The sequence below is a fragment of the Knufia obscura genome (genome assembly GCF_036327395.1).
Source record: "Knufia obscura strain CCFEE 5817 isolate CBS 148926 chromosome Unknown scaffold_4, whole genome shotgun sequence".
Lineage (NCBI taxonomy): Eukaryota > Fungi > Ascomycota > Eurotiomycetes > Chaetothyriales > Trichomeriaceae > Knufia > Knufia obscura.
In genome coordinates, this window is record NW_027042690.1 from 1,454,959 (window position 1) to 1,478,534 (window position 23,576).

Genomic DNA, 23,576 nt, shown 5'->3' on the forward strand with positions numbered 1-23,576 from the left:
CTTCCACTTCGGGTTCTTGTTTTCCAGTTGACCTGGACAATACGCACTGTACAGTCAGCGTGTAATTGGTGTGTTTCAGAGATCTCGATAACCCGTCAACTACGTATACTGAAGGATAACTGCAAACATGGCTGAACCAATTCCCTCCGCAAACGACAATGAAGAGGTTCAACAGCCTACCAATGCCGAGGATCGCAAGGCGGCCGCAGTGCTCGACGCGCTTAATGCGAATGACATGAGTCAGGAAAATGGAGAGACTCAAGGGACAAAGCAGCCGAACGCTGCTGACCAAGATGCGCTGATGAAGGCCATTGGGAAATTGGAAGCTGCTGCGGGATCAAGCGCAAAGAGCAGCACAAATAAAAAGGCCGACGAAAAGAAAGAAGCGGTGAGAAAGGATGCGGAAGTGAAGAAGAAGGTCAAGGTGTCTCAGGAGGATGTGCAGTTTCTGGTTGGTGAGTTGGATTTGTCGAAGACCAAAGCTACGGATTTGTTGAAAGCACATGATGGGAGTCTCGATTTGGCCGTGAAGAAGTTTGTTGCGCCGGCTGCTAAAGCATGAGAGGTGTCTTGTGATGACCTTGTTGTGGGCGCCTAAAATCTTCATCCGACGAGGGTGGCATCTCAAGCAAAGCGGACCGGCACGATTGGTCTTCAGAGTGCTATTTCGGCCAGCAGGGTCGCTTATATGTTGCGGTGGTGTATGAGTTAAGAGAACACAACCTTGGTTGGTTAGTGTTCGCACGGCTGACTTTGAGACGAACGGAAATGAATGCCCATACAGCTTTGCTGCATGCGTGTTGCTTGAGAAAGCTCGGTCAAATTGCCTGGGACAAGTCGTGTCATGCCACCGAGTCGGCTCCGACCGTTGTGGTATACTCCCAACAAGCGCAGCCAGGATGGGCATACAGCGCGGTGGCTTCTGTGTGTCCTATCTGGAGCACACCCATGGACTTGCAGCACTTCGGATGGGTTTAGGGTTGATTGAGCGAAGAGGACATTGCGTCGGACCAGTCAGTCCATTGATTTGGCAGCTGCGCCGGGAATTGATGCAGACAGGCTCAGGGACTGGCAAATGATGCATTTCAAGGACTCGACGACAGAGCTGATGTAACGCGGAACTGAGTTTGGAATGAAACGGTTGGGCAGGCTCAATGGCAGTGACTTCAACGGCATCCATGAAAAGTAGAGATTTCTTGGCACATTATGCAATGCAAGGAAGTAGCATCCGGATAATTCAGCCGAATTCTTGACGTTCATACGTTTGAAATGCAACACCCTGAGATAAAGTATATTAATCATAAACGAAATTCCTGCTACGACAAGAGTTACAACACCATGAGTAATTGATAGAGCTTGGCTGGAAACACGAATTACGACTTGTGGGATCACCTCAGAGTACTACTAAGAATCTACAACCCTAGACACAATCATGAGTGTGCAACAGTGGAAGGTCACAGAGGTATGGAATATAATCCAGGCCCTGAAAAACCTGGACACTCACTGCCGTAGCCATATCTGCCCACCCGCTGCAGTCTGGGTGAAGGCGTGTTTTACAACGAGGAGCGCCACGAAATACGCTTCTTGGTAAGTGGTGCCGCAGCCCCCACAAGACTTATGTTCACGGTTGAAAGGACATCAACAGCTCGAAGCTGTACACAGTAGATCTGCACAAAGGTCCGACGTCCGTGAAGGAGATCGACACGGGTATGCCAATAGGCGTTACTGTGGATATTGAAGGCGTCGACTCATCGGAAGTCGTGCTGGCTGGTGCCAAAGACGGAGTCACCAAATTTAACTTGAAGACTGGCTCACACGAGTATGTGGCAAAATATTGGAATGGCGCGCAAGCTGAGGAAAAGGCTCGAAGGTCAGATATTGCCATGCCGTTCTGAAGTCCGATTCGCTGACGTGCAATTACAGAATGCGCTCTAACGATGGCGCCGTTGACACTGCTGGTCGCTTCTGGGTCGAGGCGTTTGTCGATCCTGAAATTGAGGAGCCTACCGATGAAGCCGTGGTCTTCCGCCTTGATCCCGATGGAACCTTGAAGACGGTTTATGAGAAAATTGTGATTCCGAACGGCATCACGTGGAATGCAGCGGATAATTTGATGTACTTGACAGATACCACGGCGAACAAGATCTGGTCGTTTAGATACGATCCCAAATCCGGTGATATCTCCGACAAACAGCCTTTCTACCAACATGAAGGGCCTGGAAACCCAGATGGCCATACCATGGACGAGGAAGGCAATATCTGGCAGGCGTTGTTTGGAGGCTCAAGGGTTTTGCGTATATCTCCTGAAGGCAAAGTTACTGGAGAAGTCTTGTTGCCTACCAGAAACATTACTTGCAGTGTTTTTGCGGGAACAGACCTCTTCATCACTTCAGCGAAGGAGGACGACCCAGAGCAATATCGGGAATCTGCTTCTTTCGCTGGGAATCTGTTCAAGGTCAATGTCGGCGTGCGAGGTGTACAGAAGCCCAAGGCTCGTCTCCAATAGCTTGATAGATCACCCGTTCGTGGATCATGATAGATTATGCAGTCAAGTACGGGCCACGTGTGATGGCCTCCTTGGCAACGTCTGACTTGAAAATGAGCATGGCATCGGGTATCTTTGTTCTGGAAGGGAAGGCGCGACGTTCGGACTAAAAACGTGTCTAAAGTCCGAAAGCTAGAAAGCGCTGGCATGACAAATATGTCTATCCTTCTCCCCGTCGCGTGGCTGAAACGCGCCATAGCTTGTTTTGCAACTATTTTACACGAGGTCGAGTGTTGCTTACCGTAGCTCGTGCGCGAGGCGAACCTCGTGCCATTTCTAGCAGCTCTGTGCGAAATTGCTCGCCTGAGTAGAAGGCGATCAATGAGAGACCAGTACCTAAGTTGATGCTTCAAGTTGCGACTCGGAATATTAGAGGGCACCCGCTAGAGTACTGCAAGCTCGGCTTACCGACGCCCACGTGGTTGGGGTCCACATCACCTCGCGTCCGAGGGCCCGGGGAGGGCAACCCGCATTAGGCGACATGCTCATAACCTCAGCATCCTTCACTTCCTGCACGTACCTTAGTTTCGCTTTTGCTGCAATGCTGGCCTGACGCTAAATTGCATCGACATGCGTGGCATTTATTGTTGCTATCCCGAACGACAGCTACTGGTGGCTGCAGTACTGTGCACCAAACGCGTCACCCTGCCTCATTGTTTGGGCTCAATTCGGAAGTCACATTCACCTTTCCTGCATGCCAACAAGGACAAGGCTGGTCGGGCATGCGCGCTGCAAAAGTACTGGTACCAAAGGCGGAAGTCGTTGAGACAGGCTTCGGAGTGTTGGCAGACAAGGGGTCCTTATCCCTCAGCCACTAACAAAGCAATGGCTAGAATGCAACATAACATTATTGATGAAGAGGCGTACTCATCACCTTTCATAATCCCTCGGCTATTGTAGCGATGAGGAATGATTGCATGCCTATTTGTTTGTCAGCAGCAAGTCACAGGTGTACACAAGAGCAAAGCTACGCTGTAGGCTTGAGCCCGGGTAGTTCAACCACGCGGAAGACAAGCCTCACCGCCCTGGAGGCCTCCATGGAGTAGCTGCTTTGCTCCCAACCTTGCAGACCAGTACAGTACGAATAAGCTAATTCGCGAAACAATATGGCGTGCAGCCATGCAGCCAACGTGCATGAGATGGTTTTGGCACACTTGCATGCTGCATACATCCTGGTTTCATGCCACGAATAGTTGCCTTTATTCCCCGTGCAGGCTTCATGGAATGGGAACTTGGATCGGATCTTTGAAATGCAGCACAGAACGATGATGCACTTCCGCTCCCTCATACCCACTGGACACCGACCATGTTTCTTAAAGCGTGCGGAGCCAATCACTACACTATCATTTCTGTTTCATTGGTCGCCGCAGTCGACGTCTTCCCAGGGGATCACAACTTTATCAAGCCGCATTTACAATAGATTGACTACCCGCTTAGCGAAGTTGTGATATTTGTAACCAACAACCTGTTTGAGAGTAATGCATCATGAGTCAACCGAAACCGAAGCATAAGTTACAATATGACATGATTGAATGCGTGGCTGGCGTCTATAGCCGTGACCTACCCTGACAGCGCAACGTTCTATCGAACCTGAAATCGATTGCGTGATATGCGCTTGGCCTGGCAATTCTCGCCTCCTAAGATCGAGTGACGAAAACACCGCCAACATTACGCTCACTGGAAGCGAAATGAGTAGCCAGAGTGTCGCAGCGCCGATGACGTTCAACTCGTGGATGAAGCACGACTACTCTACTCGTACACCCTCGCTTCCACAAATGGTGGCCTAAGCCGTGGACCAGCATCATCGTTAGCTTCGAGCATGATGATTGCATATCGTGGACCAGATGAAGGCTAACCGCAAGAGTATCGCCCGCGATCCATGCACCGCGCAGCGGCCCTTTGCGATGGATCAGGGCCACTGCAAGCCTTTCGAGACCTCGGTATCATACAATAATAACATCTGCCGGTACCAAGCTGTGCTTCAGCCGTTCACACCGATTAACTAGCAGAACACATTCTGGTGTACCAAACAGCAACTGCGGCTAGCTCAATCACAGCCAAGCAATGTGATGACTGGGGCCGAAGGGGTTGTTTTCCTGTTCAATAATGTCTCGTTACGAAAGTTGCGCATCCAATGGCGCCAGCTTTCTCGCGGAAGGCAGCATCAAATCTACCTCCTTGTCGTGAGTATTTCTTGAAGCACTCAATCCTGCTTCAGCAGCAGACAAACTGCTCATCGAAGATTAAGTTTGAGCAGTTCCTCGGGGTGCATACGGAGCAGAGTACCCCGTAAGCAATCTTCAGCCATCCACGAGTGCCGATTTCGCACTATCACCGGATCATTTTTCTACATGGTTCGATGGTCGTTCCATTTCTCTGGCTAGCCATGTGCCTGACACGATTGCTTCGAGTCCTCGATGTCAAATCTCTGTCATTTAGATCCCAGGCCATGAACTATTCAGCAACCATGCAGATGTTGATCCAGAATAGTTGAGGCAAGATTCTGCACCGCCTGTCCAAGTCGAGGAGATTTCGTGACGCCTATAATGACCGACACAACTGTTATAGCTTTGAATATAGCCCGCTGACCTGCAGCGGCACAATCGAGAAGGAGAATAAATACTGATCACGAGCATGGCCGGCCATACTACCCTAGTTGAACTGGGCATCATTAACGAACCAAAATCCAATCACAAAATGGAAGTCAGATCGTGCCTTGTTTGACAGTGGATTAAATGCATTTTGGACATTTCCTCTGCAGCGCTATGCTCAGGCGCTAGTAATAATAAGAAGCGTGTGAGGACCGCCAGCTGTTGTGGAGCTGCATAACTGAGTTCGGCTTTTTAGGTCTCGATGATCCTTGGAATCTACCAAACCTATGGGCTGGGTCATCGAAACAATGCTTGCAGGTTGGCTCTACGTGTTCCACCGAGCCAGTTCCCACTTCTAACGCCCGTCACGCTCCCACCCGGTTCAACTTCATCACGCCTTCGTGCATCATCATCACCCGTTGCTGCCCAGCAAACAGTGCCGCGCTACATCTCGCGCGTATGGTGGAAAAATCTGCACTAACCCTCACTTGTCATGTTGACTTTGGAGGCTGTTAGCTTCCTGCATTAAGTACCTCCCCTTGCGGCCCACTTCCCTCTCGAGGGCGGTGCCGGAAGACATGGTGCTCATCTGCCCTCGAAGTTCAGTCGAGAGACCGTCAGCAATCCTTGAAGAGAGTTGGAAACGCTAAGAGACAAATCATCTCAATCGTGGTTCCAACGTCTCGACTCTATCCGCGTTCCCCGAGTCTTTACTTCCTTCCCGAATCTCAGCAACGCCTACCGGCTATCGCGTAGGCTGACCTTTGAACTAATTCTTCAGTCAATCTTTTGCTCTACCAGTAATCTTTATATGACAGCTCGCAACTAGGTCTGTCTCGAAATCCGCTTGTGCTGAGGCAACAGTCCTGTTACGGAGGTTTTCATCACTTCAATCCTTTGATTTGTTACACAGATCTCCACCAGTACGAATGAACCGAACTCTGTCGCAATCCACGTGCAAGAACAGTCCACGCTCGAGATTGCTTCTTCTTGGGTGCCTCCTTCCTTGAAAACTACTCAAGCGTCCATAATTCCAGTATCCCTGCTTGACAGGTTTCTTTTCCGTCCCGCATACATCGCGATTATCTGGTACCAGGCCTCATCGTACCACATATCGCTACACCCAACGAGAGCTGCTACATCTGGTCTTTACAACTCACTACCCTCGACAAACTGGCGCAGGTTCAAGTTGCACCATTCCCTAGGCCACATTTTCCCTCCGGATATTCAAGGCATCACTGGAACACCGAGGCACATAGCGACGCCAGACGTCCGGACCCACGTGGGCAGTGGTGGAGGAGGGAGCATTGGGAGCAGGGCCTGGGTGATACATGGTCGCGAACGGGAGATCTCCCACCAGAGGAGAAAGTTTACATGCCACAGTCATCACCTTCAGCAGAGTATCCTCCGCAGGCGTCATCAGGCCCACGTGAACCAATTGCGCCTGCGGCAGCAAATGTATCAGGTGCGGGACACTCGGATAGGCTGGAATCAGGGCCGCAGCAGGCTCCAACCCTACCGCCAGTGGCCTCGCTGACGGGGTATGGTGCTGCAATTCCGCTACCGGCAACGCCTACGGAAACAGGCTCGCCTATTGCAGTACGACATCTGGGCATGCATAGCATTCTCAACCCTGCAGCAGAGAGCGCATCGTCCACGCAAGCACATAGGGTGACTCAGTCGCCCGCGAGGAGCACAAGCGTCACTTATGGTGTCAGTCAGCCGCCGTTACTTTCACCTCGAATTCGGAAAAGAAAAGATGATGCTTCCCCAGGACGAGCCCCACGAGTGCCTTCAGATGGCCGACAAGGCAGACGAATGTTAACTCCAAAGTCACCTGCCCTACGCTCGATGAGTCAGACCGTGCGTGGTTCTCCATCAGGAGTTGGACTGCCAAGGAGCTCTCTTGTTCCTGCAGAAGGTCGAATGTACTATGCTGAACCAGGCGAAACGGTAGGTGGCACAGTTCCTCCACTACCCAACATGCCGCCACAAGGTACAGCTCAAAGCAACGATCCCGTGTTTAGCACAGCTACAGCAGGTCATGGCAACACAGCAGCCTCTTATCCTGCAAGCAATCCAGGCTACGTCGGAAGCCCAGCAAGCTCATCATATGTGGCTGAACGCGAACATACTTCGCCTTATCAAACTTCAGCCTCAGACTCCGGTCCTCGAGCTTCGGTTGGTCCACAGGCCCCAGCAGGACAAGAATCTCAGGCTCGTGCTCCAGTCAGGCCTTATGGACCTGGTCAGCCATCGTACCAAATGCAGTTGAGCACAGATCAGGGGCCGATGATTCTTGGGGTTGAAGTTGACGTTCAGCAAGCATCGAAAATGGCTGACGAGAAGAGAAAACGAAATGCCGGCGCTTCAGCAAGGTTCAGACAGAGGAGGAAGGAGAAGGAGCAGGCAGCCGCCAGCACTATAGGTGAACTTCAGCGGCAAATACGCGAACTCACCGAGGATAGGGACTTCTATCTTGGCGAAAGAAATGTCTTCCGTGACTTGTTAGCACGGGCACCGGGGACACAGATGCCCCCTCGGCCTCCCTCTCCTCGCGTGCGTCGAGCTCAAAACCCGGTGCAATACACTCCCCATCCAGAACCATCTCCTAGTTTGGACTACGGGCGTCACGATATGGCAGAACCGTCACCAGCGCAGCGACGGAGAACTAGCGACTATCAGCCATCTTTTGCAACAGGCCCAATGGTGCCCACGACCTATCCTCCGCCATATCAAGCGCCTCAACCTTCACCTTACGCTCTTCCGCCGCCTACATTGCCAGCACCAATGCAAGACCCACGCAATCAAGCTTCGGGCCCTTTACGCTCAGCGCACCCAGGACCTCCTCCACAACTGGGTCACCAGCCGCCGCCGCCTCCACCTCCACCTCCGTCAGGCATGCGATCTCAGTATGATCCTTTTCGTCGAGACCCGAATCCGAGGTGACCGAAAATCTACATTTCAATCACGACACCCCTTTTTAGAAGGTTCTACTACTCATAGAATGCAGAAACAGAGGCAACTCAGTCTTTGATATTATCTTGTTTTAATCATTCCCACCAAACTTTATTTTCACAACACGCGAACACAGCACGATAAAGTACACAGCACAGAGTGTAATGGACAGCACACCATAAAGAGCATATTCAGTTTCGTTCTCCTTCGATGATACCCCCTATACCTATCAGTTTGTCTTTTTAGAGACCCGGCGTCAAGCAGAGCTTGAAGTGGAGGCGATTCACAACAAGCCTACGATTACAACCGTCTCACGACCATTATGCAGTAACACGGCCGAACTTTCTTATCTTTTGTCAAATATAGTCCTTTGTTAGCGATCGCTGGATCAGGTTGCTCTGGCGGAAACCTGGGACCGTTGGCGGGCCCGAGAAGTAGTTTGAAATTATTATTTATCCATTGTCTCAGTTCAGTGAACAGAATGGGGCGCAGGCGAGACGTACAATCTCGTGCAGGAAATGTCAACGTTAGTTCAGCACCACGAGATAGCAACGCAGTTTGCGGAAGCATCAAGCTGTTTCCAGTGTGCCGTTTCGAGTTTGGTGCCACTTTCAGCCTCTAGTCACTCTGCAATCTCTATGGTCACGGAACGTACTACCTCGACCGTTGGCTATACCCATGCTTGTACCAATGGTGACCTCGACAGTGCTCGATCAGATGATGTATGTTGTCAAGACTCAATCGATGCATTCAATGGCCAGCAGAATATGCATCAGGGACCTATCAACGTCCTCGATTGCACATAACATTTCCTGATTCGTGGAGTTTTCACATAGTTATGCAGACCAGTAGTGGTGCTGCATGTACTGTACCATCTGCCTTAGCTCAGCAGACGCACGACAGACGTGATAGAGATGGACTAAAAATGCTCTGTGACCTGCAGGCTCTGTTTTCCTAGCCTGAACGGACCTCGCACTTGCTGCCCAAAGAAAGGCAGAACTGCACTTTCCACATAGGCGGCCTCATTATTCTGGCACCTGCATTACTCGTGGCTTCGAGTCAGCCAACCTTGAGTCTTGCCATTGAGGGACAGATATTAGCTCAACACAAGTTACTTCGCCAGGCCAGATATAGCCACACCGCCGGTGTCTCCACTGGCCAGATACTTATGTGCGAATGGCAACAACCCTTCCTTCAAAGTAAGTGGACGCATCACTCGCCCGAATTCTCGTCACCGCTGCGTTCCAATCTGCGAGTACGTCAGCATCGCTTGTGGCAGCACTACGATCTGCCTGATCATCAACAAACCCTGTGGTACAACTACATTGCAGCCGATCTGGCACATCGAGGGAGTAGATCGAAGCACGATGGTCATGCTGGGTGACGATAGCTCCGGCTGTACATCGCGTGACGATCCAACTTCATGTCGTTTAGGCTCAACGAGTGATGTTTGATGCTCAACTACTGTTAAGATCTCCCCACCACCTACCATAAACGTGCAACCTCACCCACCGCCATGGAAAGCTCGTCGCATCTACTTTCGATAATCTCGGTCCAACCTCGCCTCGGTACCAAAGCGCTCCACTTGTGGGTGGCCTAGCAATGGTTGGCGATCGAACAAGAATCAAGGCACCTTTGCAGTCCGCCTTCTCAGACCGCTGCAACGCTTTGACCGCCCGATACCGATCTTGGGGCACCCAATTGAGCTCTGTACCGCTAGTCGACCCACCGGCGCCTCACTGGTATGCAGCACCGGAGTGACCATGGGGACTCCGGTAAAGGATCTTACATGCATGCCGACGAACGACCGTGCGTTTTTGGGGCACGGGGCGAGGCCGGAGAGCTACACTACTGCCTGAGGCCCCAAGACTAGCAATTCGGGCCGCATCGAGGCCACGTCACGTTATGAGGTGCATCATGCATACTACCCAGTTGGGAAGCCCCACCTTGTCGCTCCCACCAAGGTTTGCGCGGCGTGTACTATGCCGTGGAGATCAACAGCCATCGGGTTCCGGGTGTCTGAAAGTGGTGATAGTGCTATCATATCTTCCAACCCAAGGTCTGCCCGTACGAGTTGATCTCAGAGGTCAAGCCCTTACTCACGACGTCTAGCCTTGTGCTTCCAGACGGCTACGGGGTGAAGAACACGACTCGATCCGTTCTGCTGCTGCATCGATCTCCTAGCACCACTAGCGCCGCCCAAAAACCGTTCGAAGAAGCGGTGTCGAAAAACCTGACGGCGGCCAAACCCTAAATGATTAGCCATGAGAGACACGATCACGGTCTTGCCTAGACCTCGGCGGTGGCCCGTGGCGTCTAACTGTTCTGGGCCTGGCTACACCGTCAGTTCTTCCAACATCTGGTTTTACTCATTCAAGTTAAAGCAGATCTTTACTGCTTTAGCTGTGGTAGTGCTGCACTGATCACCTGAAGTTCGTGAAGTCGAATCGTTGCTGCGGAAAGTGCTAAAGGCTAGCAGAACCCTCTGTTGACGCCAACGCCGACGATGCCAGTTCTCGAGCCTGAGCCCACCGTCCGACGGTACCCGCTTTCAATACTCTCCTCCCGCCAGAAATGCTCATCTACTTCGTGGACGATAGCCAGTTGGAGGTTCAGCACAGTGTAGCACTCAAACTACCGCTGTTCTGATGCATTCCACGCTGCACTACATTCTCACCGTAAGTCACGTCGATGCATTCAAGGTTCGCTTATGTCGCGCGGATGCATCATAAGCTTCCACTACCTCTAGCGCGTTACCTACCAACTGTCACGCATTGAGTTTTTGCAAAATCACGCCAAGTATCGTTCCCGCCAGCTTCCGCACAGTATCGTCACAAGTTCATGTCCTTGGTGTGTCGTGCATCCTGCACACGAGGATGCGGGCAAGCATCGTCTCACACCGGTGTGAACACCAGCAGCGCCATCCACGCCAGCCTGATCAAGCACGAGTTGGCTTCAGCGATGATCAGTGTCCCAGAACTATCGAGCACACTACTCGCCATACAGTTTTCCACTGGAACGGGTCGCAGCACGTCATTCCACCCTGGTTCTTGGTGAAGCAATAAAGGGAGTGGGCTGACAATAGTTCATGGGGTCACATGCTGGAAGCAGGAACGAACGGCTGCCCCTGCTGTGGTGGAGCAGATGCGCCCTGGATTTTATGCAGGCACGAGCAGAGCCCCAACAGCATCGATGCATGATCATAACGGTAAGTTGACCCCCTCATTACCTGCAAGATACAATAATTTGGGAAGGTAGGTCGATGCTTGCGATCGTGCTGGGCATCCTTGAGACGCCATTGATACACCTTCTAGATGAATTGGTCTCAGACTCGGGGCTCTCGGTATTCGTCTCGAGCAGTCCTGCTTCGCTGTGCGCTCCGCAGACATTCTCGTCATTGTTGGTTACAGTACATGTCCTTCAAACACTACGGGAGCGTGATGATGGTCCGTGGAGCTTTGCATGTGTTTGTTGGCCTATCCTGCTTACAAGCGAAATTACCCTGCAGTACGTCTGTCTCAGCTCAAGTTCCAAGATGCCCCATCGCTGGCGAGCATCCGAGATCGTTGCTGTGACAGGATCATGCGTGCGCGAAATGCCCTGGTGCCTTCCTTGTCAACAAATGTCATTGTTTACTGCCGCAGCTGCGATACGTGTTGATGGACAACCCAGGTCCGAACAGGCTCAGTGTCACTGCTACAGCTGTGTGCAAGACCTCAGCCACAGTGATCGGACATGTCCAGTGTACTCGAGTATATCATATCTAACATGCGACAGGTCACACGAAATCTCCCTTGGCTTGCAGTATCTGCCCACGCGGTCTCACTAACGTGGATCTCCGAACAGGGGTCAGCCATATTCCGAACACTCGCATCCGAGGTAACGTCACGCATCAATCTCGAAGTCCTACTGACTGGATCTATCTCGCTTGACTGAAGCGAAGAGAAAAGCACGACGCCTTTGCATGTTTGTCCTTGGACGCTATTAGTTGTACTGTAGCGCTCATGGCGGATATGAGCCATGTACATTATTTGAGGCTCAATCGACACCGTCTCGGAACCATTGACTCCAGGGACATGGCTCTGGAACACCAAGCTATTTCATGCATGTGCAGGGACATGGAGCGGGCGGGACGGTTGACTTGCATGACGTGGATGCGAGATGCTCGATTAGGAGTTTCTGCATCTCGGTACGCCGCTTTCGGCAAAGCATGTTGCGTGTTCCCAAGCCGATGCAGGAAAGCAAAAGTAGTTACGTTGACCCTTATTAACTTTCAGCACACGGGGGATGAAGGTGGTTGAACTTCACCCTCTGCTCTGCTATGTCTTGGTGTTCTTCACGAGGTACCAGCTTTCAGACGTAGTCGGACGATGCGCCTTTCGACCCTTATTACACTATGCTGTCAACCTGTAGAGTGGCCAAACAACTAAGCATTGTCGAGACGCTATTGCATGCTCAACTCATTAGGCGGTTTTCTTGTTCACGTGTGTAAGAGGTCTTGAGTCAGCGTGAGACCATATGCTCATCCCACCTTATGCAGCACAGATCGTTCTGGTCAGTTTTCCTCTGGTGACCGACGAGTCTCGTCTGGAGCATGATCATGAATAGTTCACGTGTACAATGGCGTGGGCAGACTTCTCCTCGAGTCCTCGATCAGAATAGCAATCGAGGATTGTGGGCTTCAATAAAAACGACGACATCATCAGATCTCGGTCAGAGAGCTTCACTATTCAAGGTGACGACCGGGAGCACTTGGTCAGGGTCAACTTAGATTAGCATTCATGAATAAATGAAATATGTTAATGAGTTGGCGACGAAGAACCAGTTCAGAGCTGAGAGCACTTCACTAAGCTAAGCTAGAATCAGTTAAAGTGTTGCTATATTGGCACGTTCGGTGTACCCTTAGGTCTAGTAGTACGGTTAATCTTAACAGCAATAGACGCATTCGGCGGACCGGACGCTGCAGGATCGACATACTGGGCAGGCTCATGCCATCGAGCCGAGCAGTTCTTCATCACGTTGAGATAATCAGCAAGGACTTTGGTGGTCGATACAACCCAGCCGCAATCCCAAAGTCGTCTGTTCAGGCCTGGAACTTCTCACCGAAGCTCAAGCCGAACTGCTCTTCCGATAGTCTCAGACAGTCGTGCTTGTCTTTAGCATTGTCGATCACAATGGGAGGTGGACCGCCGCAGAACTCAGAGTAAGTTTTCAATGCAACAACCCTGTCTGCCTCGCAGTGTCAATCAAAGCGGTACGTTTGTCGTGACACTAATACCTCTGCACAACGCGCCATGACCAGCGCAAAGGTGCGATAACCAACTGCTGTTTCAAGCACCATGAACTTTGACACACTGTTGCTGTCTTCATATTCAACTGCGATCGCGCCGTTCAATCCTGCATAGTCACAATGTTAGAACCATATACTAATGGCATAATTTCCCCTTTGTCCAGCCTCAAGAAGCTTGTTAAGCGACTTGCGGAACAGGGACCATTCAAGTCACTTGAGACGCCAAAGCGTATTAGACTCCTCTACAACGGAGCCTTCATTGCCGATACCTCGAAAGCATTGTACGTTTGGGAACATGAGTACTACCCACAATACTACCTGCCTATGGAGGCCTTTGTCAAACCTCATGGATTTGACGTAAGGCTGTCTCATGGAGAAGCTATCACATCAGATGATGGCAAGATTGTTGGCGGTGGCTTGGAGATGGCTGTTCGACGCGAAGGCTCCAACGAAGAATATAAAGTGTTGACCGAGATGGTCCTCTTTGCAGCAGATCTCGAAGGTCCAGCCTTGCCTCTGAGGAATTACGTGAAAGTCATGTTCAATTCAGTCGGTCCGTCACCCATTCCTGCCTCGGGTACTGAGTTACTCTAACATGTGTGTTGACAGATCAATGGTTCGAAGAAGACACACCAATATACGTGCACCCGAAGGACCCGTATAAACGCGTTGATTGCTTACAGTCAATGAAACCGATCCGTGTCACGATACCTTCAAATGGCGTAGATGTTGTCCTGGCAGAATCTGCCACATCAGTTCATCTATACGAGACCATGCTCCCACCTCGATATTATCTTCCCTATACTTCACTACGCACGACCTACCTTCAACCAAGCACCACGACAACAGAGTGCCCTTACAAAGGGGTTGCGCAGTATCATGACATAGTTGTGGACGGGCGGAGGCACGAAGACCTTGTCTGGTGGTACCGAGCGCCAACCGCCGAGTGCATTGCGGTCACTGGTCTGAGATGCTTCTACAATGAGAAGGTCGATATCTGGATGTTAGAAGGTTCAGAATGGATTAAACAAGAGAGGGTTCAGAGTCATTTTGCTTGAGCCTTCGGAATGGTTGAGCTCTCTTGTTGCAACGGGAATATGCCCAGGACGGTATTCGACAGGAAATGCGAAGCTATCTTCGCATGGCAGAGCGGAGCACAACTGGACCCGAGGCGTTCTCAACGATCCTGTATCGGTTTGGGGAAGCTGTGCGAGTACGACGTTGGCTGGTTTGCTTCGCAGACAGGAATATCGACAGGATTCGATATATGAATATGGACTTGGCCGTTCTAAATGTGCGGCGAATCTTGGTTATTGGGCGTTCGACACGATGACTAAAAGATGGGTTGCATGCTCGCTCTGGTCGAGCTTGATACCAAATGATCTTGGCTATCTTGAAGAAAGGGGAATAAGCGGTATGTTGAGGCGATTGACAAGGCTTGAGGAATCACTCCGACTTCTGGATAACAACTAAGCTGCGCAATTTACTACGAGCACCGACCTCGATGCATTTTTGGGGGTCAGCCCGTGCCCATCTGTAGCATGCCGAGGGTGCAATAGAATTGCAACAGATGTATGTCATTCGACTGCTCTACCTATCTCGGGTCCGATCTGAAAACGGGACGATAGCAGCTGTTACAAGCTTCGACTGCGATTATGACTACGCCATTTCCTTCTCGGCTTCGCTCGACAATACATTAACCTCTTATCCACCGCAAACACATACTCAGAGTGAAGTCGCATTCTCGACTCTCACTCTCCACTTGCTAGAACCTTCAGAAGGCCGACTAATCCTTCGCGGACCCAGGTGAGCACATTTAATGCCCCACAAAGCAACAAGTCGTGCCTGCCAAGCCCATGGTCCGCGCCATGAGCAAGTTTCCTCTCGAAACGGGCCAATCAGCATCCGTCTCACCACTTACGGTAAGTTCTCTTCGTGCCTTGCAAGGTCGCTTCCTGTCGAAGGTAAGCTCGTCCCTGCAGTGATCGCAAGCCACATAGCCTTCGCTCAACATTGCTCAGTCTAGATTCCGGACATCACAGTCAGAAGCAGTGGTCTTGCAAGCAGCAGGTCAAGTGGGCGTGACATTTATGCCTGACCACCGCCCTTCTCAAGCACTTTCTATCTATCTACCTTCGATTCTACCTACAGCATACAAAAATCTACTTTGAGCCCCACCTTCGCCGCTGTATATCCTAGTACCACGAGATACCTCATTCGACGAACTGCCCATAACCGAAAAGCCAGAACGACCAAACCCACCATGAAGACCGCAGCACTCATAGCCACCGCCCTCCCTCTAGCAAGCTGCCACTTCGGCCTCACATACCCATTATGGCGCGCAGACTCCCTCGCCGAGACAAACGAGTCGATCTCCCAATGGTCCTACCCATGCGCCAACGTCCAACCTATGCAGAACGCCTCTCAGGAGCGAACACCATGGCCAATGACGGGTGGCTCAATCCAGCTGGAGCTACACCACCCGTGGACATACCTCTTCGTCAACCTTGGCTTCGGCGCTGAAGTGACGAACTTCAATGTTTCTTTGAACCCTGATGGCGGCAAGCTGCTCAATGAGACGGGCAATGGCACGTTCTGCTGGAATGAGTTGAGGGTGCCGCCTGTTGAGATCCTGGGGCTGGAGGTCACGGATGGGATGGAGGCTAGTATTCAGGTTGTTACTGTTGGGGATAGTGGGAGTGCGTTGTATAATGTAAGTGAGCGTTCGGGAAAAGAGTCCTCATTCGTGTTCTTGTCCCTCCCTGGCTCTGAACATCATGCGCATCCCCAATTTATCGTTGCTCGGAGCACTTATTGACATATCTTCGTTTAGTGCGCAGACATTGTCTTTACATCCAATGCCACCCTGCTTCCTTCCGATCAATGTGTGAATAGCACCGGTGTCTCAGTTGCAAGTGTGGAGGGTTCCGCAACCTCAACGGAAAACGATGAAAGCGCGACTTCTTCGGGGTCAGCTGCTGCGAGCTCTGGGACGAGCGCTGGGTCGTCGATGGCAGTGCCAGGTGTGCTCGTTATGTTGGCTGCTGGACTTATGGCTTTGTGATGCTGGAAACGGACATGATCGGGGACATTAGGTGCTGAACTACACGTGGCATAACGCGCTTCATGATATAGACGGCTAGCCACGAATCGACTAGCGACGACTGAAAAGCTTAGTATCACACCAAAGTATAGACTGCACCGTAAGCATACCTGATTCTATGGATCTTGGACGCGATCACTTCTGAGAAGGTATCTTAACTTCATTATTCTTGCTTCTATCCTGTGTGTCCTCCGTATCTGCCTTGCTCTTCTCGTGCCCTTGATTGCTCTCCTGTTGTTTCTGTTTGCCCTTCGTCTCTTTCTCTTTGCCGGTACCACCCAGCTTGCCACTGACTGTAAGGTCAATCAAAGTCTCGAGAAAGGACATCATGAAGGCCTAAGGAGTTCCGATTTCTTTCAGGTCGGATGAGTCTTCGCTTGTGGCTGCCGATGTGCTGTAACATTTGCCTCGTTGGCAGCGCCGTCTGATGAAAGGTGTGAACTGGACTTGCTCAATGTGTTGAAGATAAGCACAACGGCTGCATAGGTAGGTGAATGTATCCCAGAAGGATGTCGGTTGCGTTCTGGGGCCACTTGATGTTGCTGACCCAGCGACATTTTGAATGTTGCCTAGAACAATGGCAAGTCGTGCTCGAGGGTGACGCTGAGGTAGGCTAATCCAGAAAGTTCTGGTGGAGGTAAGGTAGTGACGGACACTCGAGACGACGTGCACAGCAACGCTCCGAACATCCAAGGTAAGTCCACATTGTGTCAACCACCTCGAAGCCCCAAAGTCGGCATGTGCAGTGCAGCTGTACCGTCAGGACCTCTTATCAGCTTGAGCCACCTTGTCTTCAGACTCCATGTTGTTCACGTACCTACTTGTAGCAATCTATAACTCCTCAGCTTTGACATCTCCTTATGGCCTCTTCACAGCTTTTTGACCACTCCTATCATCGACCTTGACCAGAAAATCAATCATTCTCTCACTGGCTTTGGACGCTATCAATCCGTGAATATGGCAACGCGAAATGGCATGTGCCAGTCTTGCATCAGTGACCGAAGAACAAAGGGCAGAGCATTACCAACAGGCATTCAGACCTGATCGCGAGCCTTACATCAATGAAGGGACGAGACATGTGTAGCCTCAATCAGACTTGCACACCGTCACTCGTAGTCATGATAGGTCCAATGACGGAATGGATAGGCTGATCGCGCTGACATGACATCAACGTCTCCGAGTCTGTCATCCGGCAATTGAGTTCCATCTGACTATGTCGCGAAGACAAAAAGATGCCCAACGCTGGCGAAGGACGCCGAGCAGTTCCCTAACTAGTAGCTTTCAATATAAGTAATTTATGAGGCAGTCGCGAGATGATGGCCTGCTCCGTAAAGCATGCACCTTCTAAGCGTCAAAAATCACCAGAATGACTGTGTAGTATGTTATCATGTGGTGATCGCAGCGCGCTTCAGGTTGATCGCAGCTACCCACTCGAAGAAGGTCCATATGGAGTGACATTTCCGCAATCGAGCCGGAAGAGCAATCGTTATTGCTTCATGCTTCGGTATTGAGCTGCATAGGACAATTGGTCTGTAGCTGGCAGCTCCACAACAGCTGAGAGGATCGATTGAGGTTTTGATTTGAGCGGTCCGCGAGTACCTGGCCAGTCACAGTGTTGACACGGCTTGGACAACGAATCGTCGACCTGGTGTAACTCCGTCGTCTGTGAGACACAACAGACCGAAAAATATGTACTTGCAGGACAGCCAAAGCTGCCTTGCCGTAACCGGGGTGGTTATACCCCGTCTCGAAGGTGGCTGGAGCTTGAGGACACCAATTCACATCGCGTGCCAAGAGGCCGGTCTGCACAGCCACGGTTCCGCTACCTCCCTCAAAGCCAACCATAATCCTTTACCACAGGCACGTCCTCTATCGGAACCACTAGTCGCACGTCCTGGCATTTTGGCATCTCGGCGTGACTACGACCTCATATCGGCGCTTTCAAATGAGTATACATCACAAGAACCAAATTTCTGCGCTCGCCCAAAGAGCTTGACATTAGCAAGTGTCGATAGATAGATAGCACTACTCACATCAACATGGAATCAATTCAAAGCAAGATCACAGCTGCTGCACCCCGTAACCGGGAACTGTTGCAGACGTTAGCTGAGACCGATTATGCTAAGCCGGCCCTTGAGCAGCAAAAACGCTATATCGCTGATGTCGAAAGCGAGATCAAGCAACTTGATAAGCGCATCAAAGAGCTTGAAGAGAAGCGCAAGAAGGAGCTCAAAGAGCACGAGAAGTACCGTGACTCTACCATGAAGCGATTTGCCTACAAGGTCAGTCGCAAGCAGGAAAAGTTCAATGTCAAAGCCGAGAAGGAGGAGCGCGAGTATTTCGAGGTTCTACAGGAGGAGCACAAAGCCAATGAGATGCGCAAAAATTTGGGCCAGACTCTCGCCGAAGCTCAAAGAAACAGGTCGGAGCTTGAGGGCACTGCTGCTAGGCACGATCAGGCGCAGAGATGTCTCGACGAGCTGTACGACTCAATCTTCGAGGGTCCGACCCCTGGCTTCCCCGAAGAAGACTCCCGAGAAAATTCGGCAAATGACGCCCTGAACCAGTACCACAACATGCGGGTGCGTGTCGAAAGTGAGACACAGGTGCTGAACAACCTTGGCAAGGCTCTGCAGAAAATGAATATCGCCAAGTACGCCCTCGCGGAGGCGAGATCACATTCACAGATGGATATGTTCGGAGGCGGAATGATGAGTGGTAAGTCTCACTCCCACCGGCTATAAAGTCTTTACCCAATCTTCACTAGCACGGAATCTAAATCGAGTAAAGACTTTATGACCCGAGGGAGTCACTTCAAACTTCTGGGAATACGCTAACGTTGCCTCGCAGATATGATGGAAAGGAACGCTTTGAGCAAGGGAGAAATTGCGTTCACAGAGGCCAGAATGCTGGTCGAGCAAGCTTCTCGCATGTCTCCTGACGTACATCGGTTGCCACAGGTAAACGTCGCTCAAGGGAATCTCATGTCTGACGTCTTCTTCGACAACATCTTCACCGACATGCAGTTCCATGAGAAGATAAAGCAATCACAGTTCGAGCTTGAGAGAGCAGACAGAGACCTACAAGCTCAGAGAGGCAGTGCTACACAGCGACATTCCTCATTGAACCTGCAACTGCAACAGCAAGCACAAGGTCTTGAGTCTGCACGAGTAGCCCTCCAAAAGGTCAGAGAGAATGCATTCCAGCGGCATGCGGCAACTCAATGAACTGTGAGCTAGTCTTTCTCGCTTCACAGAGCACGAGATTCGAGGTCTTTTGCTCACCTGATCATCTATATACTTTACAAGCTCTCCGCGTTTCGTGCGGGACGCGTGCCTCGGTCCACTTCTCCTCTATGCATAATCGGCATAACTCCAGTCTCGGTTTCGCATCCGAGCCGAACACTTCTAACTTATATCAAGATCAATCTATTGTTTTGGGATACTCTATCTCCTAATGCTGGTGGCCTAGTAGTCGATCTTCGCCCCGATCTCCGCGCCGAGTAACAATCGCCTTAGAATTGAAACGAGGTTCCGGTTCCGGCGTATCGAGGCCTCCAGTCAGGCAACCGCTGCCCAGACTATAAAGCTTGCTCGGATACAAGGCTAGTAGAAGTACAACACACTTCTACGACCGCAATCCTCTTCACCTCGACCAACCGACAAGTCTCACATCCGCAACATGGCTACCACAAACGGCACCACTCCAACCCCCTCCACCACCGACGTCGATGTCCTCATCATCGGCGCCGGCTTCTCCGGCATAAGCACCATCTACCGTACTCGCAAGCTTGGCCTCAAGGCCCTGATACTCGAGTCAGGCTCAGACTTCGGCGGCGTCTGGTACCACAACCGCTACCCCGGAGCCCGCGTCGACTCTGAATGGCCCTACTACCAACTGAACATCCCCGAAGTCTACCGCACCTTCTCTTTCTCCGAGCGCTTCCCCGGACACGCAGAGCTAAGGAAATACATGGCCCACCTCGACAAGGTGCTCGAGTTGAGGAAAGACTGTATCTTCAACGCTCACGTCAACGATTGTTCCTGGGACGAGAAATCTGGACGATGGACGGTCAAGACGCAGCAGGGCCATGTTGCGACGGCGAAGTACCTGACGCTGTGCACCGGCCTGTTACACCGACGGCATTACCCCGAATTTCCCGGCCTAGAGAACTTCAAGGGTGCAGTCCATCACTCCGGCTTCTGGCCCGAAGACCTAAGCACAGAGGGCAAGAAAGTCGCGCTGATAGGTGCGGGTGCTACCGCCGTCCAAATCACACAGGAAGTCGCGAAGGACGCAGATCAACTAACCATCTTCATGAGACGGCCGAGCTACTGTCTACCCATGATGCAGCGGAAGCTGAATGAGCTCGAAAACCGTGGGTTCCAAGCTTACTATGACATCCTGTTCAGAGAGGGTCGGAAGAGCATGGCAGGGTTTCCATCGAACAGGTCACAGAAGAGTGCACTGGAGGGTACACCTGAGGAGCGTGAGGCGGTCATGGAAGACCTGTGGACGAGGGGAGGTTTCCAGTTTATGTTTGCGTTTGCGGACACCACTGTCAACAAGGAGGCGAATAAGGTGGTGTATGATTTCTGGCAGAGGAAGGTGGCTGCGCGGATGAGGCCGGGTAAGAAGAGGGATTTGATGGCGCCACCGGTGGATAAGATGCCTTATTGGTTTGCGACGAAGAGGGCGCCGCTGGAGCAGGATTATTATGAGTGTGTTGATCGGGATAATGTGGATGTTGTGGATATGAATGAGCAGAGGATCAAGAATTTTGCGGATGGGGGGATTGTGTTTGAGGATGGGACGGAGAAGGAGTTTGATATACTTATTCTGGCGACTGGGTTTGATAGCTTTTCGGGCTCGTGAGTGGCAGATTTCCTTGTTAACATGGAGAATGTGCTTGCTGACATGCTGACAGGGTCACCAACATGGGTCTGAAGAACAAGGATGGCGTTGACATCAAGGATGTGTGGAAGAATGAAGGGATCAAGTCATATATGGGCATGACCTTCGAGGGCTTTCCGAACTGTTTCATGATCTACTCGCCTCACGGTAAGTCTGCCCTAGGAGTCAGGTAACCAGGTCGGGAGCAAGCATACTGACATATATTGCAGCACCGACGGCCCTCTCCAACGGACCAACGATCATCGAGTCCCAAGCCGACATGATCACCGAATTTATTTCAAGCCTCGAGACTGCAAAGGCTAAATCCGTCACTCCCACAGCACCAGCACAAGAGCAATGGGTCGAAACGGTCAACGACCTCGCAAACATGACTTTGCTACCACTCACAAACAGCTGGTGGACAGCCGCCAACGTGCCGGGAAAGAAAGTTCAAAGCTTGACGTACATCTTGGGCATACAACAATACGAGGCCACATGCAGGGAAGTCTTGGACGGAATGAAGGGCTTTGAAGTCGAGTACGAAGATGGTAAGACGAAGATCGATCAGGAAATGCCGACGAAGGCTACCGCTGCTGCGTAGATATCTGTGAAGAATCACTGCCACTGCTCTTGTTCGTTGAGACATGGCTCCGTTGACTGAAAATGCTCATATCGTATCGTACTCGAATTGTTCCGCTCCCTTCAAGAACTGCTGGCTCCCACACCCTCAACCTGGTCCTTCGCATTACCAGCCTTGTCGCCAACCGTTTCCTTGCTCTCGCTCTGCTTCTTCTCGGCTGCTTGCTTCATCCCACTGCCTTCCGCATGAGCAGCAGAATGTTCGGTGCCGACTTGTTGAGCTGACTCATGGAGATCGCCACCTGCTTCGGGATGTTCTGTGTCTGATTTGGCTGCCTCTTGAGCGCGGGCTTGAGCCTTTTCGACTGCTTCTTTACTGCCGGACATCGTAATTGTTGAACTCGTGTATGATCTTCTAGCTTGTGTTTTTGTTCTTGTAACTGGTAGTCTTGAGCTTGGAAGTGATGAGAGGAGTCGTTTTGAGAACATACTTGAGATAGGACCCTGATGCGTCGCTTGTTCGTAATATGCTCTTTTGTTTGCAGGGATTGGTCTGGGCATACATACGTGACACTGTTGTTATCTATGTCATCACGATTCGGGAGTCTAGAGCCGATGCCATACGGTAGATCTCTGGCCGAAGTGACTGCTTCAATGTGAGCTAACCCGCATCAATTCGCGAGGAAAGACCCCTTAAGTCTGGGGTAAGGCAAAGGCAAAGCATGACTGGATGTTCATTGGGTAGTACTGGATGCTGGTCTCGGCTATCATGTCCGGGCAGCGAGGAGCAAACTCGCGCGCATCCATGGTCGCAGCAGTCTTTGGCTAGCGAGCACAATGTCCACGACTTCGTGGATAAACATAGTTGTCCGATGAAAGCTGACATCAAGAGGAACGCGTTGGAGATAAAGTGAAGTGGGGAAATGGAAAGGGACATACACAAACCGCGCCTTAGGTACGTTTGATCTACCGCATAACTCTATGGAAGATTTTAGGAGCTCCACACGCGATGGTCAACTCGCTCCTGCCGAGACTGCCATACCTGAACCAACAGTCACCACCACGTTCATCCTGTACGGCCACGTAGCCCATTCGGTCTGGTCGTTATTACCCTGTCAATCCCGAGAGTCTTCTCCTCAGATCATTCCTTACACAATCGCACCCTCCTGTGTATCTGGTGGTGGGCATCACGATGTCGTCTCTGTACAACTATCTAACTGCTCACCAAGCTCCTGGATACGCCGCTCTTCCTCTTGTTTACCCAAATTACAATTTGAAAAGGCTCCCATCCCCCAACATGACCTCTCAAGTTTATTCCTGCTCGACCACTGACGTTCCGATCGAGTCATCGAATGACGAACTGTACCACATGTGTCGGAAAACGGCTTCGTACTTCCTCTCTTCAGACAAGAAGTGATCGACGATGCACCGCTGCCTCTGTTCTCCTTCGATACATCGACAGAGGAATTGCTCCCACGCTGCTTTCGCTCTGCTGCTCTCCTCTCCTGCTACTCGTCGCGTGTGCGAGGTCGCTTCGTATGGCATCAGTATGAGTGTTTTGAGGTCAGGGAAATCGTTGGGTCGTAATATAGTATTTGTCAGTGTCGAGTCGGAGTC

The 23,576-nt window shown here is 51.2% G+C and overlaps 10 protein-coding genes across 10 annotated transcripts; 8 read left to right on the plus strand and 2 right to left on the minus strand.

Moving 5' to 3' along the window:
* Positions 1-127: 127 nt before the first annotated feature.
* Positions 128-562, plus strand: PMZ80_004489 (uncharacterized protein; the record flags this gene model as incomplete). The annotated part of the gene is made up of 1 exon (XM_064872914.1): positions 128-562. The coding sequence occupies one exon, from the start codon at positions 128-130 to the stop codon at positions 560-562; it is 435 nt and encodes a 144-aa protein (XP_064731572.1).
* An 870-nt stretch (positions 563-1,432) lies between these two features.
* CGR1_1 (rRNA-processing protein cgr1) lies at positions 1,433-2,506 on the plus strand (the record flags this gene model as incomplete). The annotated part of the gene is made up of 4 exons (XM_064872915.1): positions 1,433-1,462; positions 1,513-1,587; positions 1,635-1,870; positions 1,924-2,506. 4 exons carry the CDS (start codon positions 1,433-1,435, stop codon positions 2,504-2,506), a joined length of 924 nt encoding a protein of 307 aa, XP_064731573.1.
* A 4,004-nt stretch (positions 2,507-6,510) lies between these two features.
* On the plus strand, positions 6,511-8,085 carry PMZ80_004491 (uncharacterized protein; the record flags this gene model as incomplete). The annotated part of the gene is made up of 1 exon (XM_064872916.1): positions 6,511-8,085. One exon carries the CDS (start codon positions 6,511-6,513, stop codon positions 8,083-8,085), a length of 1,575 nt encoding a protein of 524 aa, XP_064731574.1.
* A 5,183-nt stretch (positions 8,086-13,268) lies between these two features.
* Positions 13,269-14,442, plus strand: PMZ80_004492 (uncharacterized protein; the record flags this gene model as incomplete). Its single annotated transcript, XM_064872917.1, has 3 exons — positions 13,269-13,297; positions 13,549-13,937; positions 13,994-14,442. 3 exons carry the CDS (start codon positions 13,269-13,271, stop codon positions 14,440-14,442), a joined length of 867 nt encoding a protein of 288 aa, XP_064731575.1.
* Positions 14,443-15,647: 1,205 nt separating this feature from the next.
* PMZ80_004493 (uncharacterized protein) lies at positions 15,648-16,202 on the plus strand (the record flags this gene model as incomplete). Its single annotated transcript, XM_064872918.1, has 1 exon — positions 15,648-16,202. The coding sequence occupies one exon, from the start codon at positions 15,648-15,650 to the stop codon at positions 16,200-16,202; it is 555 nt and encodes a 184-aa protein (XP_064731576.1).
* Positions 16,203-16,622: 420 nt separating this feature from the next.
* On the minus strand, positions 16,623-16,814 carry PMZ80_004494 (uncharacterized protein; the record flags this gene model as incomplete). Its single annotated transcript, XM_064872919.1, has 1 exon — positions 16,623-16,814. The coding sequence occupies one exon, from the start codon at positions 16,812-16,814 to the stop codon at positions 16,623-16,625; it is 192 nt and encodes a 63-aa protein (XP_064731577.1).
* A 1,712-nt stretch (positions 16,815-18,526) lies between these two features.
* Positions 18,527-19,714, plus strand: PMZ80_004495 (uncharacterized protein; the record flags this gene model as incomplete). The annotated part of the gene is made up of 2 exons (XM_064872920.1): positions 18,527-19,205; positions 19,338-19,714. 2 exons carry the CDS (start codon positions 18,527-18,529, stop codon positions 19,712-19,714), a joined length of 1,056 nt encoding a protein of 351 aa, XP_064731578.1.
* Positions 19,715-20,168: 454 nt separating this feature from the next.
* PMZ80_004496 (uncharacterized protein) lies at positions 20,169-21,362 on the plus strand (the record flags this gene model as incomplete). The annotated part of the gene is made up of 1 exon (XM_064872921.1): positions 20,169-21,362. One exon carries the CDS (start codon positions 20,169-20,171, stop codon positions 21,360-21,362), a length of 1,194 nt encoding a protein of 397 aa, XP_064731579.1.
* A 62-nt stretch (positions 21,363-21,424) lies between these two features.
* Positions 21,425-21,981, plus strand: PMZ80_004497 (uncharacterized protein; the record flags this gene model as incomplete). The annotated part of the gene is made up of 2 exons (XM_064872922.1): positions 21,425-21,548; positions 21,611-21,981. 2 exons carry the CDS (start codon positions 21,425-21,427, stop codon positions 21,979-21,981), a joined length of 495 nt encoding a protein of 164 aa, XP_064731580.1.
* Positions 21,982-22,082: 101 nt separating this feature from the next.
* PMZ80_004498 (uncharacterized protein) lies at positions 22,083-22,346 on the minus strand (the record flags this gene model as incomplete). The annotated part of the gene is made up of 1 exon (XM_064872923.1): positions 22,083-22,346. The coding sequence occupies one exon, from the start codon at positions 22,344-22,346 to the stop codon at positions 22,083-22,085; it is 264 nt and encodes an 87-aa protein (XP_064731581.1).
* Between the last annotated feature and the right edge of the window lie 1,230 nt (positions 22,347-23,576).